Raw genomic sequence first — 18,907 nt, forward strand, 5'->3', positions numbered from 1 at the left:
AAATCTCATTTTTATTAAACAAAAACAGTTACATATAGAGATGCTCCTTGACTTACACTGGGTTTCATCCCAATAAACCCATCATAACTTGAGTATACTGTAAATTGAAAATGCATTTAATACAGGCTGGGCGCGGTGGCTCACACCTCCAATCCCAGCACTTTGGGAGGCTGAGGAGGGTGGATCATCAGAGGTCAGCAGTTCGAGACCAGCCTGGCCAACATGGTGAAACCCCATTTCTACTAAAAATACAGAAATTAGCTGGACATGGTGGCAGGCGCCTGTAATCCCAGCTGCTCGGGAGGCTGAGGCAGGAGAATCACTTGAACACGGGAGGCAGAGGTTGCAGTGAGCCAAGATCGCACCATTGCACTCCAGCCTGGGCAACAAGAGCAAAACTCTGGGCTGGGCATGGTGGCTCACGCCTGTAATCCTAGCACTTTGGGAGGCTGACGCAGGCAGATCACTTGAGGTCAGGAGCTCAAGACCAGCCTGGCCAACATGGTGAAACCCCGTCTCTACTAAAAATACAAAAATTAGTTGGGTGTGGTGGTACATGCCTGTAATCCCAGCTACTTGGGAGGCTGAGGCAGGAGAATCGCTTGAACTGGAGAGGTGGAGGCTGCAGTGAGCTGAGATGGCACCACGGCACTCCAGCCTGGGCAACAAGAGCAAAACTCCATCTCAAAAAAAAAAAAAAAAAAAGTTCTGGCTGGGCGTGGTGGCTCACACCTGCAATCCCAGTACTTTGGGAGGCCAAGGTGGGCGATCATTTGAGGTCAGGAGTTTAAGACCAGTCTGGCCAATATGATAAAATCCCATCTCTACAAAAAAATTACAAAAATTAGCCAGGCATGGTGGCACATGCCTGTAATTCCAGCTACTCAGGAGGCTGAGGTGAAAGAACTGCTTGAACTCGAGCAGTGAAGGATTCAGTGAGCCGAGATCGGGCCACTGCACTCCAGCCTGGGCAACAAAGTGAGACTCTGTCTCAAAAAAAAGTTCTTACATTAAGTAAGATACAGTGAGTTACTCATGTTATCACCTGTAACATACTCACAAGAAGATACATAATCTTCTACGATTATGTGTAAGTAAAAAAAAAAGACTACTAAGAATAAAGGTATTTTGCAGTTATCAATACTACTTTTTAAAAGATATGCCCCAGAAGAAGAAATTCTAGCCTAGCTTTGAACAGTAAAGAGTTAATTTTGCAGGCTTGACTGCTATCCTTTGAAAATCCTTCTTATAAGGTTGGCCCTTGGGCCATGTCTCAGAATTCGGTTCTGGGAAGGGTTCCTACCACCCTAACTGATAAGAGTGGCTCACTGTGCCTTAGCTGTACAATGTGGTTTATGCTGAACTGCTTTCCTTTTGAAAATCCGAAATTTTTGTATGTTCCAGGAAGAGGATGCTGAATCCTTAGTCTTCCTAGTGGATAATCGAACCCCGGTGGTGGTCGTGGGGACCCCCAACACAGGCTCTCACCATCCCAGGTTTCAGTTCTGCCTCTGCCACTACTCACACTGTGAGTCCTTAGGAAAAAGTGTCTTACGATCTCTGGGGCTGTTTCTTGGTGATTAAAACCAATACAAAGGGCCGGGCATGGTGGCTCATGCCTGTAATCCCAGCACTTTGGGAGGCCGCGGCAGGCGTATCATGAGGTCAAGAGATCAAGACCATCCTGGCTAACATGGTGAAACCCCGTCTCTACTAAAAATACAAAAAAAATTAGCTGGGTGTGGTGACGGGCACCTGTAATCCCAGCTACTCGGGAGGCTGAGGCAGGAGAATGGCGTGAACCCGGAAGGCGGAGCTTGCAGTGAGCCGAGATCATGCCACTGCACTCCAGCCTGGGCAACAGAGCGAAACTCTGTCTCAAAAAAAACAGAAAAAAAGAAAAAAACAACACAAAGGGGGCTAAAATGTAAGCTAGCTAACATATAAGGTTCCCTATAGTTCCAAGCGTCTTCTTTATGTGATTATAGCTAAACATTGTCCTCATAGACCAGAGTTCAAATAGTTAAGAAAACATAAGCCTAAAAATAAAAATACCTACATATATACAATTTCTACCTGTTACAAGTCAACATTAGCCTTCAGAAATAAATTACGCTCAACCAATACAGTCTAGTCACAACCCCAGAAGATTAGAGTTCCTTTTTTTAATCCTAGAATTTTATACCAGATTTGTTTTACAGAGGAAAATGATAATAAATAATCCAACATGAAATACAACACTCCAAATTCTGATGCTCTTTGACTGGCTACAACTATCCTCTATGCTAGAGAAATATGAAATAACCCAATCACGCCAGTTAAAAATTTTAAAAGAAAGCTATTGTTTTGGACCAGATAACTAGTTGATTGAAAAAACATATACTCCCTCCAACTGGATGCTTTGATGACCTTAACTACCTGAGCTACACATGAACTCTCAAAGGCCTGAGGGACAATATTGCAAGTTTATTATTACTAAGTAAACTATCACATTTCCTTTTAAAATCAATACCTTTTACATTTTTCCGTGGTTTGGTGGATTTCTTCTCCTTTAAACTGTGATTTTTAACAGATTTTTGTTTTCTTTTCTCTTCTTCAGCAAGAACTTTCTGAAGCAAATGAGCAAAAAAATCGAAGTCAAAAGGGCGCTTTTCCTCTGTTTAAAGAAAAGGAAAAGAACTTTCAAGTTTTTATTTTTAAAAGCTACTTCTAGCTTTTAAAGTATCATAACATCAAAAGCAAATGGGTTTGTTTATCAGTAGGAGAACAGAAAAACAAATACACAACAGAACACCACTCAGCAACAGAATAGGTTGGTCTTAGCAGGGAAATAGATTAGTTCACATCAGAACACCACTCAGCAACGAAACAAATAAACTAGTTTATTACAAATAATAATTTATTACAAATTTGTAATAATTTGTTTATTGCAAATAAACTAGTTTTAAACAAAACAAAAGGAACAAACTACTGATACATGCAATAATATGAGGGAATCTCAAAAACATACTGAGTGGAAGAAAACAGATACTAGGGTACATACTATATGATACCATGTATAAGATATTCTAGAACACACTAAGCTATCTATGGTGATTAAAATGAAAATAGTGGTTGCCTTGGGCCAAGAGGACAGCATTTGATTGTTCAGAAAGGGACATAATAGACCTTGTGAAGTGATGAAAACATTTCCTCTATTGTTTGGGGTAGTGGTTACACAGGCATATTCTTTGTCAAAACTTGAACTACACTTTGAGCTGTGTGTAAATATAAATCAATTTTTTTATGGACTGAGAAGTCCTTGAAATGCCTGTTCACCACCATATGCCCTACCTTTATCACAACCATTTCACCATTTACTCTTATAAGTATCAGCAAAGTGGGAAGTAAATGAATTTAATCAGGAACATGCCCACTAAATACCTATCAACAGCATTATATCTGAAAGTAATCAGTGAACACTCCAGGAATGAATCCAGACCAGGAGGCAAATCCTTGCTTGAACTTAAAGTGAATGTAGAGAAAATGGTGCTCTATGCACATAAGCCGAAGACTGCTTTGATTACAAGATAGCCTCAGAAAAGAAGGTATATACTAAAATAAAAAGAATCTCTGGAAACTAAACCCAAATCTGGGATTCCTGAAGACCCTATTTCACTGTTAACCCAGACTTCATTTGTTCTGACTCTCCACAATGATTCTGAAAGACATAGCAATCAAAGAATCGTAAAGGATCTCCACATGGTTCTCAGAGAAATTCAAAACATAAGTTCTCTCAAAAAACTTATATAGGTTTTAATTTTTAAAAAAAATTTCCAATAGAAAGCCTCCAAATCAATGAGTTGTTTCTAGTTTTGAGATAGGATCTTGCTGTGTTGCCCAGGCTGGCCTCGAATTCTTCGGCTGAAAAGATCCTCCTGCCTCAGCGACTCCTGAGAGTAGCTGGGCCTATAGGCATACAACACTGTATCCTGTTTAAGATCAATAAATTTTAAAGATATCTATTATAATGGTCTATAAAAATGCTTCACAATCCAAATAGACTGTTTATAGATTTATGAATTATTTTCTGACTATAATGTGTTACACTTAATGAAGTTTCAGGACCACTTCTCTAATATGGAATGGGCTGAGGAGCACAATATTCCAGATCTTCTAAGAGCCATTCCTCAAAGCAGTTTCCCTAAAGACCGGATAAAACACTGGGTGTAGGATCCACCCACCTACCTTAGTGTCTACTCATAAAATAAATATACATGCTACATAATGTAGGTACTGTCTACATTTGTATTTTTTTTTCTAAAATTAGCACTATGGCTAATCTTATGACTAAATGGACATTGAATACATTTATGAATCATAAAATACTGATAATTATAAATCCACAAAAAATATATTCCTGTCCACAGGTGTGGTGAAAAAGAAAAAGACCTATCTTCTAATCAAAAAATACAAGAACTATTTTTAACAGTAAATGTATTTTTCTTTACAGATCCTTTGATATCTTTCTCTAGACTTGAAGAAAAATGTTAATTTTAATGAGGATTTTAGTTAGAAATTGCAAGATATCTATCATTCCTTCAGATGAGATCTAAATTCAAATGCTAGTGTATCTCTTCAGACAGAACTTCCCTAATGATCCAAAGATCATTAGGAAAAAAGAGACCTAAACATCCACCCTCTCTTTTTTCTTCTTTTTGGAAATGAATCACTACCTAAAATTATGCTTATCAACTATATTTCTTCCCCATCCAATCAGACTTAAGGCTCTAAATGCAGGATTCTCATCTGCCATTTATCTTCCACCATTACATGCTCAATACCTAGAACAATGACTACCATATAGTAGGTGGTCAGTGTTATTGACTGAATGACTGATTAGTCATTCAGAACCAGAAAGAACCATCTATATAACTAATAGTACTGTCTTCCAGAAACAATTATCTCCTCCAATACAGTTCCTTCAGAATAAATAACACTTAGAAGTGGTGGCATCAATCCCTCCATAACTTCTTGGACTTAGAACTGTTTACCTGCACCTAGATGTTCTGGATAATCTCCTGCCAATATATTTGTAGCAAGTGCCAGACCCATACTGTTAAACAGAAAAATTTCAGACTGCTTCCTCTTAATGCCAATACAGGAACAAAACAAATCTAAAACACACTAAAGCCAAAGACAAAAGACTGGTCATTTTTTAGGCTCTTCAAGTAATACTTTGTAAAAGAGGTCTTAATACTTACGGAATGCTTTGTCTATTCTCCATCCATTTGTTTTCTCTTCCCGTTTAAATTTATTCTGTTAACAACAAAAAACCCTATGGTAATTTTCTCCCATAAAACAAGCTTTTTTTTTTTTAATGCAGTAAGCATTAAAATGAAACTCTTAGGAATAACATACTGCTCTCTACTTAATATGTCTTTGCCAATAGGCAAGTTACTTAAACCTTTGGCTTTTTAAAAATAAGGATGAAAGATTTTTAATGAGCTTCTTGATTCTCATTACCAATAGCATGAATCAGCAATGGAAGCTGGATTTACAGAGGACAGAAAAAAATAAAGTCAACAAACACGGAAGCAGATCAAACCTATGATTAAGCTCACTGGTATTAACTTTTAAAAAATTAAGTATTCGTAACAGGTTAAACCTCTGACATCATTGTTCTAATATATTTCAAGTAGCATGGAGAGAAGACTATAGAGAAACAACTAAGTGAAATTTTGAAGCAGGCCAAGTTTATCCTGACAAACTTCTATATATTAAGGGACATTTCCTCACGTTTTTCTCAGCCCCAAAAATCCCTGTCCTCAGTTTACTACCAGATTACTTCCATTAAGAGGGAGATGTTTAAGGCTTAAGGCTCAATCCATCCTAAGGTCATTAGGAAGACTGAGGGCATAAGTTTGTGTCTGAAGACGTCTGATCACGCAAACACATCGTAGGAGAGGAAACAAACAGCCAGTGTTTCCCATCTACATGTCAGTGATCTACAAGTTTTTATTAAAAGCACAAAAATAAAGCTTTTTAATTGCAAAAAAAAGAGAGAGAATATCACATAAAACAAAGGAAGTACTTCATGCCCCCTTCCTCCCTTCAAAAGAACTTAACCACTAATATGACTTGTAAAGCAATCACTTTCTTGTATTTCCTTATTGTTTATGACCCAAGTGTGTATTCTTAGATGATACAGTTTAGCCTTGCCCATATTTTTAAAACCTGATATGACATTAACATCTTCTAATGTACAGGTTGCCCTTCTTTCCCATTCTTTTGTTTTTCTTCACAAAACTTATTATCAATACAGAAGTTTTCAAAGATAATCTTATTTCTGCCTTAAAAGATCATACTGTTATTTAAACATTTCCTCAAAAGTTAACAAATGTTACCTCCACAAAAAATGATTGGCTATAAACACTAAATTAAATGTCCTAAAAGAAATATCAATAGGCTTCAGGCATTTAATTCTAAAACACTGCTACCTCATATTTTACTTAATTGGTAATGTAATTCAGAACAATTTAAAACTTTCTCGAAGAAATATATTGAAACTAGTCAATGATTTCATAGGTAAGAACCAGTAACAGGCCAAATTCCATGATCACAAAATAAATCCCATAATTTCCACTTCTGGCCTTGGCAAAATAACTCATTATGGACAGGTCCTACATATCCAACTCCACCACGAATGACTTTTAACACTGACAAAATATATGCATCAATTATTTTCAAGCAAAGGACAATAGTGAGAGCAAGACTACAATCACAGAGAGAAGAAAAACAGACAAGATGTGCCCATGTTTACCTTGGCTCTCTGCCTGGGCTCAATTTCCTAACCAAGGAAAGGGAGGTGAAGGCCAAACAGGGTACAGCAATCCAACTAGGCTGCAGAGGTAGGGAATCTTTAGGAGCATAGTTCTAAAAAGGAACTGTGTAGAGGGGTACCTCACAGGCCTGGTGGAAATACCCCATGGTACCTTGGCCTAAGTATGGGTTGCATATGTCCAGAATATAAGGCTTAAAAGAGAACAGCTGCTAAAGGAATGAAGGCAGAAGGAAGATGCTAAAAGTCATAAAACACCGTAAGACAATAGAGTTCAGGTGCATCCTAATGGAAAGACCTCATTAATACCCAAATACATTCACCTCAGACACCAGAAAGATCACCATTAGAGATAAAAACGATACCCTAGAGTAGCCTTTCTCTACCAGGGATGTAGCATGAGAATTAAGTACTAATGCATTAAAGCAGCCACTGTATGCAATGCATTCCCTTCTCTCACTTATCTATTAATAATATAGTATTAGTATAACCATCCTTAGAGAACTTAGAAAATAATAACTCACGCCTACCATGAGACTGTTCTGGAAAAAGAAGAAAATAATAAAATATAATAGTAATTCAAATTATTTTCTGTAAATCAGATGAGAAATCCCATTGGAGAAAGGATGTCCTAGATTAAAGACCAGTCTAGATGTGCCTCAACAAAGCTTTAAGACAAGCCTTAACAGGAACAAAGAAGTTGGCAGTAAATTAACAGCTTTCCAGAACAAAAGTCAACACTATTTTTTATTCTGTTTTGTTTATTGAAACAGTCTTGATGTCTTCCAGACTGGAATGCAGTGCTGTGATCCCAGCTCACTGCAGCCTCGATCTCCCAGGCTCAAGCAATCCTCCTGCCTCAGCCTCCTGAATTGCTAGGGGACATGTGCCACCATGCCTGGCTTTTTTTTTTTTTTTTTTTTTTAGAGATGGGATCTTGCCATGTTGCTCAGTCTGGGTTTGAACTTCTGGGCTCAAGCAATCCTCCCGTCTCAGCCTCCCAAAGTACTAGGATTAGAAGTGTGAACCACTGCACCTGGCCCACTGCTCTTTAAAAAAAAAAAGAAAAAACATAATCCAGACACTCTACAACACATCATTCACAATGTCTGGTATGTAATTTCTTTTTTTTTTTTTTTTTTTTTGAGACGGAATCTTGCTCTGTCTCACAGGCTGGAGCGCAGTGGCGCGATCTCAGCTCACTGCAACCTCTGCGTCCCAGGTTTATGCCATTCTCCTGCCTCAGCCTCTCAAGTAGCTGGGACTACAGGCGCACGCCACCACGCCTGGCTAATTTTTTATATTTTTAGTGGAGACAGGGTTTCTGTGTTAGCCAGGATGGTCTTTATCTCCTGACCTCGTGATCCGCCCGCCTCGGCCTCCCAAAGTGTTGGGACTACAGGCATGAGCCACTATGCCTGGCCTAGTATGCAATTTCAAAAAAACTCACGGTTGGCCAGGCATGGTGGTTCACTTCTTATAATCCTAGCACTGTGGGAGGCTGAGGTGAGTGGATCACTTGAGGTCAGGAGTTCGAGACCAGCCTAGCCAACATGGTGAAACCACATCTCTGCTAAAAATACAAAAATTAGCCAGGCATGGTGGCATGCACCTGTAATCCCAACTTGGGAGGCTGAGGCAGAAGAATCACCTGAACCCAGGAAGCAGAGGTTGCAGTGAGCTGAGATCATGCTACTGAACTCCAGCCTGGGCAACAGAGCGAGACTCCACCTCAAAAAAAAAAAAAAAAAAAATGGCCGGGCACAGTGGCTCACGCCTATAATCCCAGCCCTTTGGGAGGCCAAGACAGGTGGATCACTTGAGGTCAGGAGTTCGAGACCAGCCTGGCCAACGTGATGAAACCCCATCTCTACCAAAAATATAAAAATTAGGCTGGGCACGGTGGCTCACGTCTGTAATCCCAGCACTTTGGGAGGCCAAGGCGGGTGGATCACAAGGTCAAGAGATTGAGACCATCCTGGCCAACATGGTGAAACCCTGTCTCTACTAAAAATACAAAAAAAAAAAAATTAGCTGGGCATGGTGGTGCGTGCTTGTAGTCCCAGCTACTTGGGAAGCTGAGGCAGGAGAATCACCTGAACCCAGGAGACAGAGGTTGCAGTGAGTTGAGACAGCACCACTGCACTCCAGCCTGGCGACAGAGTGAGACTCCACCTCAAAATAAAAAAAAAAAAAATTAGCCAGGCATGGTGGTGCGCACCTGTAGTCCCAGCTACTCAGGAGGCTGAGGAAGGAGAATCGATTGAACCTGGGAGGCGGAGGTTGCAGTGAGCCAAGATCATGCCACTGTACTCTAGACTGGGTGACATAGCGAGACTCTGTCTCAAACAAAAACAAACAAACAAAAAAACCCGTGACAGAGACCAAAAAATTAATTATTTTTTAAAACCCACATGACATGAGAAAAGATAGGAAAATGTGATAAGAAAAGAAAAGAAAAAGTCAAAAGAAAAAGACCCCATTCCCTGGCAAGCAAACTCAGAAAAAAAAGAAAAAAAGAAACAGATTCCAATATGATCTAGATATTAGAATAAACAAACAAAAAAGTTAAAGGAGCCATTCATTATAGAGATGTTTCAGGATTCAGAGGAAAATATAGTGAAGAGATGGGGAAATCTCAGCAGAGAAATGGAAACTATAAAAAATAACCAGGAGGAGGCCAGGTGCGGTGGCTCACACCTGTAATCCCAGCACTTTGGGAGGCTGAGGCGGGCAGATCACGAGGTCAGGAGATCAAGACCATCCTGGCTAACATAGTGAAACCCCGTCTCTACTAAAAATACAAAAAAATTAGCCGGGCGCATGACGGGCACCTGTGGTCCCAGCTACTTGGGAGGCTGAGGCAGGAGAATGGCGTAAACCCAGGAGGCAGAGCTTGCAGCGAGCCAAGATCGCACCACTGCACTCCAGCCTGGGCAACAGAGCGAGACTCCATCTCTAAAATAAAATAAAATAAAATAAAATAAAAACCAGGTGGAAATTACAGAAATAAGAAATATAGTATCAGAAATAAAATATTCACTAAATGGGTTTAACAGCAGATTGAAGACAAAAGACAGAGTCAGTGAACTTGATGCTATGACAATAGAAACTATCAAAACTGAAATGGAGGAAAAAAGATTGGAAAAAGGTGGTCAGAGCTTTGGTAACCTGTAGAATGTCACATGGGGTAAACTATGTTGGTGGAGTTCCAGAACGAAAGGATTAAACAGAGAAACTATTAAAAGTAATTTAAAATTTCCCTAATACAGTAAAAGATGCAAGAAGCTGAGCAAACTCAAAACTAAAGCTAGGCATATCATCGTCATACAGCTGAATACTAAAATTTAAAAAAAAAAAAATCCTGAAAACAGCCAGAGAAATATAATTAATCATATATGAGGCAAGAACGATATGATTACTGTCGACTTTTCATCAGAAACACTGAAAGCCAGGAGACGATACAGTGACATCTTTAAAAGACCAAAAAGAAAAAAACTGTCAAACCGGCAAAATATATCATTCAAAAACAAGGCTGAAAGGCTGAAATAAAAACATTCAGATAAATGAAAGCTCAGAAAATTTTTCAACAGCAGACCTGTCATTTGGACCTACAGGAAGAAATGAAAACACCAAAAATGGTAAATATATAGTTAAATGCTAAAAACTAGCTTTTTTCTACTCGATTTCCTTAAAAGACAAAAGACTCATATATATCTATAGAGAGAGAGAGAGAGCTGTTTTTTTGTTTGCTTGTTTTTTTTTTTGTTTTTGAGACAGAGTTTTGCTCTTGTTACCCAGGCTAGAGTCCAATGGCATGATTTCGGCCATCGCAACCTCCACCTCCCAGGTTCAAGCGATTCTCCTGCCTCAGCCTCCCGAGTAGCTGGGATTACAGGCATGTGCCACCACGCCTGGCTAATTTTGTATTTTTAGTAGAGACAGGGTTCCTCCATGTTGGTCAGCCTGGTCTCGAACTCCCAACCTCAGGTGATCCGCCTGCCTCGGCCTCCCAAAGTGCTGGGATTACAGGCGTGACTCACCGCACCCGGCTGTTTGTTTTTGTTTTTAAGGCCAGTAGAGTAGGATAAAAGAAATTTATCTGGGCCAGGTATGGTGGCTCAGCCTGCAATCCCTGCACTCTGGGAGGCTGAGGCGGCAGATTGCTTGAGCCCAGGAGTTTGAGACCAGCCTGGGCGACATGGCAAAACCCCATCTCTACAAAAAAATACAAAAATTAGGTGGGCATAGTGACACATGCCTGTACTTGGGCACTTGGGATGCTGAGATGGAAGGATCACTTGAGCTCAAGAGGCTGAAGCTGCAGGTAGCCACAATCACACTACTGCACTCCAGCCTGGGCAACAGAGAGTGAGACCCTATATCAAAAAAAAAAAAAAAAGAAAAGAAAAAATTTGTCTGAACATGGGTCAGTTGGTTTTAAAAAAAATTTTTAATATTAAAAAAGAAATCTGTAATCAGTTGTGATCATTTAGTCGTAAACACCAGTGCACCTGGACCAGCTGCCTCATTAAACTATTATAAAATAAGTTCACTGTAAGGTGAATTTAAAAATATATAGGGCTAAGTGCAGTGTCTCATGCCTGTAACGCCAGCACTTTGAGAGGCTGAAGCAGGAGGATTGCTTGAGCCTAGGAATTTGAGACAAGCCTAGGCAACACAGTAAGACCTCTTCTCTACAAAAAATAAAAAATTTAGTCAAGCACAGTAGCGCACACCTGTGGTCCAGGAGGCTGAGGCAGGAGGATTGCTTGCAGTGAGCTATGGTTGCACCACTGCGCTCCAGCCTGGGCAACAAAGACCCTGTCTCGAAAAAAAAAAAAGAAAAGGAAAGGAAAAAGAGGCTGGGCTCGGTGGCTCATGCCTATAATCCCCGCACTTTGGGAGGCTGAGGTAGGCAGACCACTTGAAGTAAGGAAGTTTGAGACGAGCCTGGCCAACATAGCAAAACCCCATCTCTACTTAAAAAAAAAAAAGGGTGGGGGGGCCGGGCACGATGGCTCACGCCTGTAATTCCCAGCACTTTGGGAGGCCGAGGTGGGCAGATCACGAGGTCAAGAGATCGAGACCATCCTGGCTAACACGGTGAAACCCCGTCTCTACTAAAAATACAAAAAATTAGCCAGGCGTGGTGGCGGGCGCCTGTAGTCCCAGCTACTCGGAAGGCTGAGGCAGGAGAATGGTGTGAACCCGGGAGGCGGAGCTTGCAGTGAGCCTAGACCGCGCCACTGCACTCCAGCCTGGGTGACAGAGCAAGACTCCATCTCAAAAAAAAAAAAAATTAGCTGGGCGTGGTGGCACGCGCCTGTAATTCCAAGCTACTCAGGAGGCTGAAGCAGGAGAAGGGCTTGAACCTGGAAAGCAGAGGATGCAGTGAACTGAGATCGTGCCACTGCACTCCAGCCTGGATGACAGAGCGACACTCTGTCTAAAAAAAAAAAAGGGAAAAAAAAGTCAAAGCTGGCCATGTTATTTGGGGCTACGGAAAAAACAAACAAAAGGCTGAGATTTTCAGGAGCTTCGTGGTTGGTGAATGCAACCACGTGCTGGGAGGTCAGTGCACCCCAACTCCTCCAGGAGAAGTGCCTGCATTCAAGACCCTTCCAGACCGTACTCTGAATCTCTTCATCTGTATCCCTTATAATATCCTTTATAATAAACCAATAAACAGCTGGTTCAGTGTGCTGAACTTTGCTAGCAGCTGAGAAAGGAAGCTAGAAAGAGGCAAGCTCCTGATGCAAAGGTTGGCGTGCAGCATAATTTAGGCCTTAGAGAAGCTGGGGTTTTAACACTTCACAAGATGTGTTTTCTCAAAGCTGCCAGTTCTTTTAGAATTCATCAAATTAGGCTGCTCCAACCAGCTTTACAGGGAATGGATTTAAGGCAAATCTTGTGTTTAAAGAGATTTAGAGGAAGCCTGAAGAGGAAAGTGGACAGATTGTGAAGAAAATCCGTGGTATTTTTGCCTTTAAGGTGAAGAATGAATGGCCTAGGGGGTAAAGAAGCCACCTAGTGGTGCATGTAAAGAACAGAAAAGGATCAGTGCTTTCCAACTCCAACTCAGATGAGAAAGCTGACCACACAATCACAAAGACTGACTAGGACTTACTGGTTTTAGTGATTGAAGTGGTAAAACGAATCCTCAGTTCTCCTTCTTTCAAGGCAAAGGGAAAATCACTGGCAATATGAAGTTACAAAGTTTTCAGCTTCAGCCAAGCAAAGGTAAGCTGTGAGGAACTCCCTTTGGCTACTTTTGAAAATCAAGATATCTCATCTCACAGATAGGAATTCATACAACTTCATTGTCAGAATTTAGGCTGAAACTACACATTGGAAAATAACATGAGATAGATTTGTTTTAAAAGGTGTGACCAATCCTGGTTTTCTTAACCTCTGGGTGAATACAGCCTGATGATGAACTACTGCTTTGCTGAACTGGATACAACTGTGCATTACAAAGTTAATACGTTATTTATGGCCTGGAGTAAAACTGAGTTTCAGAATAAAATTAGGAACAGCAAAATACAAAAAAAGTACATAAACAAAAGCTCCCATTTTGCTTATGAAGTGCACTGAAGGGCCAGGCACAGCAGCTCATGCCTGTAATCCCAACACTTTGGGAGGGCGAGGCAAGAGGATCGCTTGAGTCAAGGAGTTCGAAACCAACCTGGGCAACACAGTGAGACTTAGTCTCCACAAAAAAATTTTTTTAATTAGCTGGGCATAGTGGCATGTGCCTGTAGTCCCAGCTACCAAGGAAGCCGAGGTGGGAGGATCATTTGAGCCCAGCAGTTAAGAGGCTGCAGTGAGCCAGGACAGAGGCTGCAGTGAGCCGTAATCATGCCCATGTACTCCACACTGTATAACAGAGCGAGGCTCTGTCTCAAAAAAAAATTAAAATAAAGTACATTTAAGGATTATTCTGCTGAAGATGTAATTTAAGAGTTCCCTGGATGAACTAGACACGAAAAAGACTACCAATAGCTGGCAAGTAATTAGTGTTATGCATTTAATAACCTTAATCAGTAATAATTAATAATTCTTAAAATTTTATACTGGGGGCCAGGCATGGTGGCTCACGCCTATAATCCCAGCACTTTGGGAGGCCAAGGAGGGTGGATCATTTTTTTTTTTTTTTTTTTTTGAGTCAGAGTCTTGCTCTGTTGCCTACGCTGGAGTGCAGTGATGCAATTTCGGTTCACTGCAACCTCTCCCTCCCGGGTTCAAGTAATTCTCTTGCCTTAGCCTCCCGAGTAGCTAGGACTACAAGTGCCTGCCACCACACCTGGCTAATTTTTGTATTTTAATGGGAGCGGGGTTTCATCATGTTGGCCAGGCTGGTCTTGGACTCCACACCTCAAGTGACCCACCCCCCTCAGCCTCCTAAAGTGCTAGGATTACAGGCGTGAGTCACCACGCCTGGCCAACCTCAGGAGTCAGAGACCCACCTGAGCAACCTGATGAAAACTCATCTGTACAAAAAAATACAAAAATTAGCTGGGCATAGTGGTGTGCACCTATAGTCCCAACTTCTTGGGAGGCTAAGGCAGGGGATTGCTTGAGCCTGGGAGATGGAGTTTGCAGTCAGCCAAGATCATGCCATTGCACTCCAGCCTGGACAACAGAACAAGACTGTCTCAAAAAAAAAAAATCAAAATTTGTGGGACACAGCTCTAGTGATGCTTAAAAGGAAATGTACAGGCCAGGCATGGTGGCTCATGCCTGTAATCTTAGCACTTTGGGAGGCCGAGGCAGGAGGATCACGAGGTCAGGAGATCAAGACCACCCTGGCTAACATGGTGAAACCCCATCTCTACTAAAAATACAAAAAAATTAGCTGGGCATGGTGGTGGGCGCCTGTAGTCCCAGCTACTCGGGAGGCTGAGGCAGGAGAATGGCATGAACCCGGGAGGCGGAGCTTGCAGTGAGCCGAGATCCGCCACTGCACTCCAGCCTGGGTGACAGAGCAAGACTCTGTGTCAAAAAAAGGAAATGTATAGCTTTAAATGTCTACTTTAGAAAAGAAGGCTTTAAAATCAGTGCTCTAAGTTTTCATCTTAAGAAGCTAGAAAAGGGAATTGAACAATGAGAACACATGGACACAGGAAGGGGAACATCACACACCGGGGCCTGTTGTGGGGTGGGGGGAGGGCGCAGGGATAGCATTAGGAGATATACCTAATGTTAAATGACGAGTCAATGGGTGCAGCACACCAACATGGCACATGTATATATATGTAACAAATCTGCACGTTGTGCACATGTACCCTAAAACTTAAAGTATAATAAATAAATAAAGAAGCTAGAAAAACAAACACAAAGTAAATGGAAGGAAGTACTAAACAGTAACAAAAAAAAAATCAATAAAAACACACCAACAATTAGAAACTTAAAACTTACATTAAGAAGCCAGGAGCAGTGGCTCACGCCCATAATTCCAGCACTTTGGGAGGCCGAGGCGGGCGGATCACGAGGTCAGGAGATAGGATCATCCTGGCTAACACAGTGAAACCCCGTCTCAACTAAAAATACAAAAAATTAGCTGGGCGTGGTGGCGGGCGCCTGTAGTCCCAGCTACTCGGGAGGCTGAGGCATGAGAAGGGCGTGAACCCAGGAGGCGGAGCTTGCAGTGAGCCCAGATGTCACCACTGCACTCCAGCCTGGGCTACAGAACGAGACTCCATCTCAAAAAAAAAAAAAAAAAAATTACATTAAGAAAAGTTGGTTCATTAAAAAGATGTTTAGATTAATAAACACTTAGCAAGATGAATTAAGAAAAAAAGAGGCTAGGACAAGTGGCTCACACCTGTCATTCCAGAACTTTGGGAGGCCAAAGCAGGCAGATCACTTGGGCACAGGAGTCCCAGACCAGCCTGAGCAACATGGCAAAACCCAGTCTCTACAAAAAAATACAAAAAATTAGCCGGGCTTTGTGGCACGTGCCTGTAGTCCCAACTACTTAGGAGGCTGAGGTGGGAGGATCACTCAAGCCCAGGAGGTGAGCCATGATAGCACCACTGCACTCCAGCTTGGGTGACAGAGTGAGACCCTGTCTCCAAAAAAAAAAGAGAGAGAAAATACAAATTATCAATGAAAGAGTATATTTATAAAATAAACTCTTCCTCCAAATATTAAAGACAGAATAATACTGATCTTCAATAAATTATTTCAGAAAATAGAAGAGGGAGCACTTTTCAGCTCAATTTCTGTAACCAGTATAAGCCTCATATCAAAATAGGGCAGACTTTGTAAAAGAAAATTACAAATCAGTATCCCTTATGAACAAAGTAGCAAAAAAATCCTCAAGAAAACGTAGCAAAATAGAGCAACACAGAAAAAGAATACACTATGACCAAATGGAACTTATACAGGAATACAACATTAGTCCAATATTTGAAAATCAAGGTAATGTAATTCAGTAGCTTTAAATACAGTCTATTCTCATTTTTGAGATGGAGTCTCACTCCCATTGCACAGACTGGAGTGCAGTGGTACAATCTCAGCTCACTGCAACCTCCACCTCCCGGGTTCAGGCGATTCTCCTTCCTCAGCCTCCCGAGTAGCTGGGATTACAGGCATGCGCCACCACGCCCGGCTAATTTTTGTATTTTTAGTAGAGACGGGGTTTCACCATGTTGGCCTGGCTGGTCTTGAACTCCTGACCTCAGGTGATCCACCTGCCTTGGCCTCCCAAAGTGCTGGGATTACAGGCGTGAGCCACCATGCCCAGCCTACTCTCACTTTTCTACACTTTACCCAACGACCTGCTAGAGCCATAGTAACCTTTCAGGAAAAGAATATACATGATTTTTGAGACAAATAGCCCAGTGACAAATTTATAATTAATTACACAGATCAGCAGAGCACTCCAATTCCAGAAAATCAATTTCTAGCCTTCACAGAATTTTAACATTTTGTTCTTTTATCAAAGATCAACATTAGAAAATGAACATGAAGAGTATAAAGTTCCTCATCTCTTGCAGAAATAACAAGACTATTTCATTATACTGTACAATGCCCCTTATGTAATGTCCCCAGACAATCCATGCCTAATTTAGTTCTAGTGGAAAAAACATACCTTCCTAATGGTTCCTTTTATTAATGTAATGAACATGATAGGGATGAGAAATGATTGAGTAAATCATGGTTGAGTAAAGATCTCACTATCAATTGAGAATGCATTATGGCAACATAGTGTGATGACACTCAAATGCACTTAAACCCAGAAAACTTGTATAAAGTTTCTCAAGCAAAGAAACTAAAAAACAGAGAAAGCTCATCCTCTTGGGCATATAATAGCTGTAACTGACACCACTGTTGTTATTAGTGCCACTGGTTGTCCCAGAGTTAAGGGGGCCTAGGAAAGCAACGGATCAGAAAATGAGAACTGTATAAACTCAGATTTCTTCTCTTTAAGCTTTCCTAGGAAATTCTGAAATACATTTTGCATTGAAAAAGCTAACCTCAGCCGGGCATGATGGCTCACGCCTGTAATTCCAGCACTTGGTGGGAGGCCAAGGTGGGTGAATCACCAGAGGTCAAGAGTTCAAGACCAGGCTGACGAACATGGTAAAACCCCCTCTCTACGAAAAATAAAAAATTAGCTGGGCGTGGTGGTGTGCGCCTGTAATCCTAGCTACTAGGGAGGCTGAGGCAGGAGAATCACTTGAATTTAGGAGGCAGAGGTTGCAGTGAGCCGATATCACACCACTGCACTCCAGCCTGGGCAACAGAGCGAGACTCCATCTCAAAAAAAAAAAAAAAAAAAAAAAAAAGCTACCCTTAACCAAAGTACTCTGGTACATTTATCTTCTCTTTTCATTATGTAACTCTTCTTATATCTTAGTTGCAGTGCATTTTTATTGGTACTGCCTCAAATTCATTTTAGAAATGAAGAAGACATAAGAAAATATGAAACTAACATAAAGAAGGTTGTACCCATATCAGAACTGATAAATATTACTTTTCAATAAAGAGGGATAAATGTAACAAAAACATCATAACAGTTTAAAAAAAAAAAAGGGCTGGGCATGGTGGCTCTAGCCTGTAATTCTAACACTTTGGGAGGCCAAGATGGGGGGATTAACCTGAGCTCAAGAGTTCGACAGTAGCCTGGGCAACATGGTAAAACCCCGTCTCTACTAAAACAGTAAAAAAATCAGCCGGGCGTGGTGGCAGGTGCCTGTAATACCAGCTACATGACATGCTGAGGCAGGAGAATTGCTTGAACCTGGAGGCAGAGGTTGCAGTGAGCCGAGACCGTGCCACTGCACTCCAGCCTGGGCAACAAAGTGAAACTCTGTCTCAATGAAAAAAAAAAAAAAAAAAGATGAACTAAGATTTAAACCAAAGGTAAGCGAATAATACTACTAACATTTGTAATGTTTGGTCTCTTTCCAATCAACAAATGTGATGGGTTTACTTTACCTTAATTTCTATCCTTGCTCTGTGAGGAAAAAGTTGTCCGATCATAGAAAAGTCAGTTCCTACCATGCTGATGGCTAAAAAAAACATATCTGTTTCTGTGAAAATAAAAGATTTAGAATGATTGAAAATTAATTATATCAATATTTCAGAGAAAAGATATCTTACAGAATTTGACAGTACTTAATTTTACTAGAAAGATCCCCATGCAATACCTAAAAACACCTTATTATAAATAAAAACTTTTCAGTATAAGAAATCGTAGGCTGGCCATGGTGGCTCACACCTGTAATCCCAGAACTTTGGGAGGCCAAGGCAGGCAGATCATTTGAGGACAAGAGTTAGAGACCAGGGCCGCTCACGGTGGTTCACGCCTGTAATCCCAGCACTTTGGGAGGCTGAGGCGGGTGGGTCACCTAAGGTCAGGAGTTTGAGACCAGCCTGACCAACATGGAGAAACCCCATCTCTACTAAAAATACAAAATTAGCTGGGCATGGTGGCACATGCCTGTAATCCCAGCTATGTGGGAGGCTGAGGCAGGAGAATCGCTTGAACCCGGGAAGCGGAGGTTGCGGTGAGCCGAGATCGTGCCATTGCACTCCAATCTGAGCAACAAAAGTGAAATTCCATCTCAAAAAAAA

At 41.2% G+C, this 18,907-nt stretch overlaps 1 protein-coding gene across 3 annotated transcripts in view; it reads right to left on the minus strand.

Moving 5' to 3' along the window:
• Nucleotides 1-18,907, minus strand: part of BDP1 (B double prime 1, subunit of RNA polymerase III transcription initiation factor IIIB) — a 286,362-nt gene that overhangs the window by 76,518 nt on the left and 190,937 nt on the right. For 2 of the 3 annotated variants that reach the window (XM_063604208.1, XM_055112321.2), the window contains 3 exons: nt 18,269-18,363; nt 5,244-5,298; nt 2,513-2,656 (listed from right to left, as the gene is read on the minus strand). In XM_063604208.1, coding sequence (XP_063460278.1) covers nt 2,513-2,656; nt 5,244-5,298; nt 18,269-18,363 — 294 coding nt within the window. The remainder of the gene's footprint in view (nt 1-2,512; nt 2,657-5,243; nt 5,299-18,268; nt 18,364-18,907) is intronic. The other variant, XM_034959980.3, reaches the window with a different exon arrangement.

Source organism: Pan paniscus, chromosome 4 (assembly GCF_029289425.2).
Source record: "Pan paniscus chromosome 4, NHGRI_mPanPan1-v2.0_pri, whole genome shotgun sequence".
In the NCBI taxonomy this organism is placed as follows: domain Eukaryota; kingdom Metazoa; phylum Chordata; class Mammalia; order Primates; family Hominidae; genus Pan; species Pan paniscus.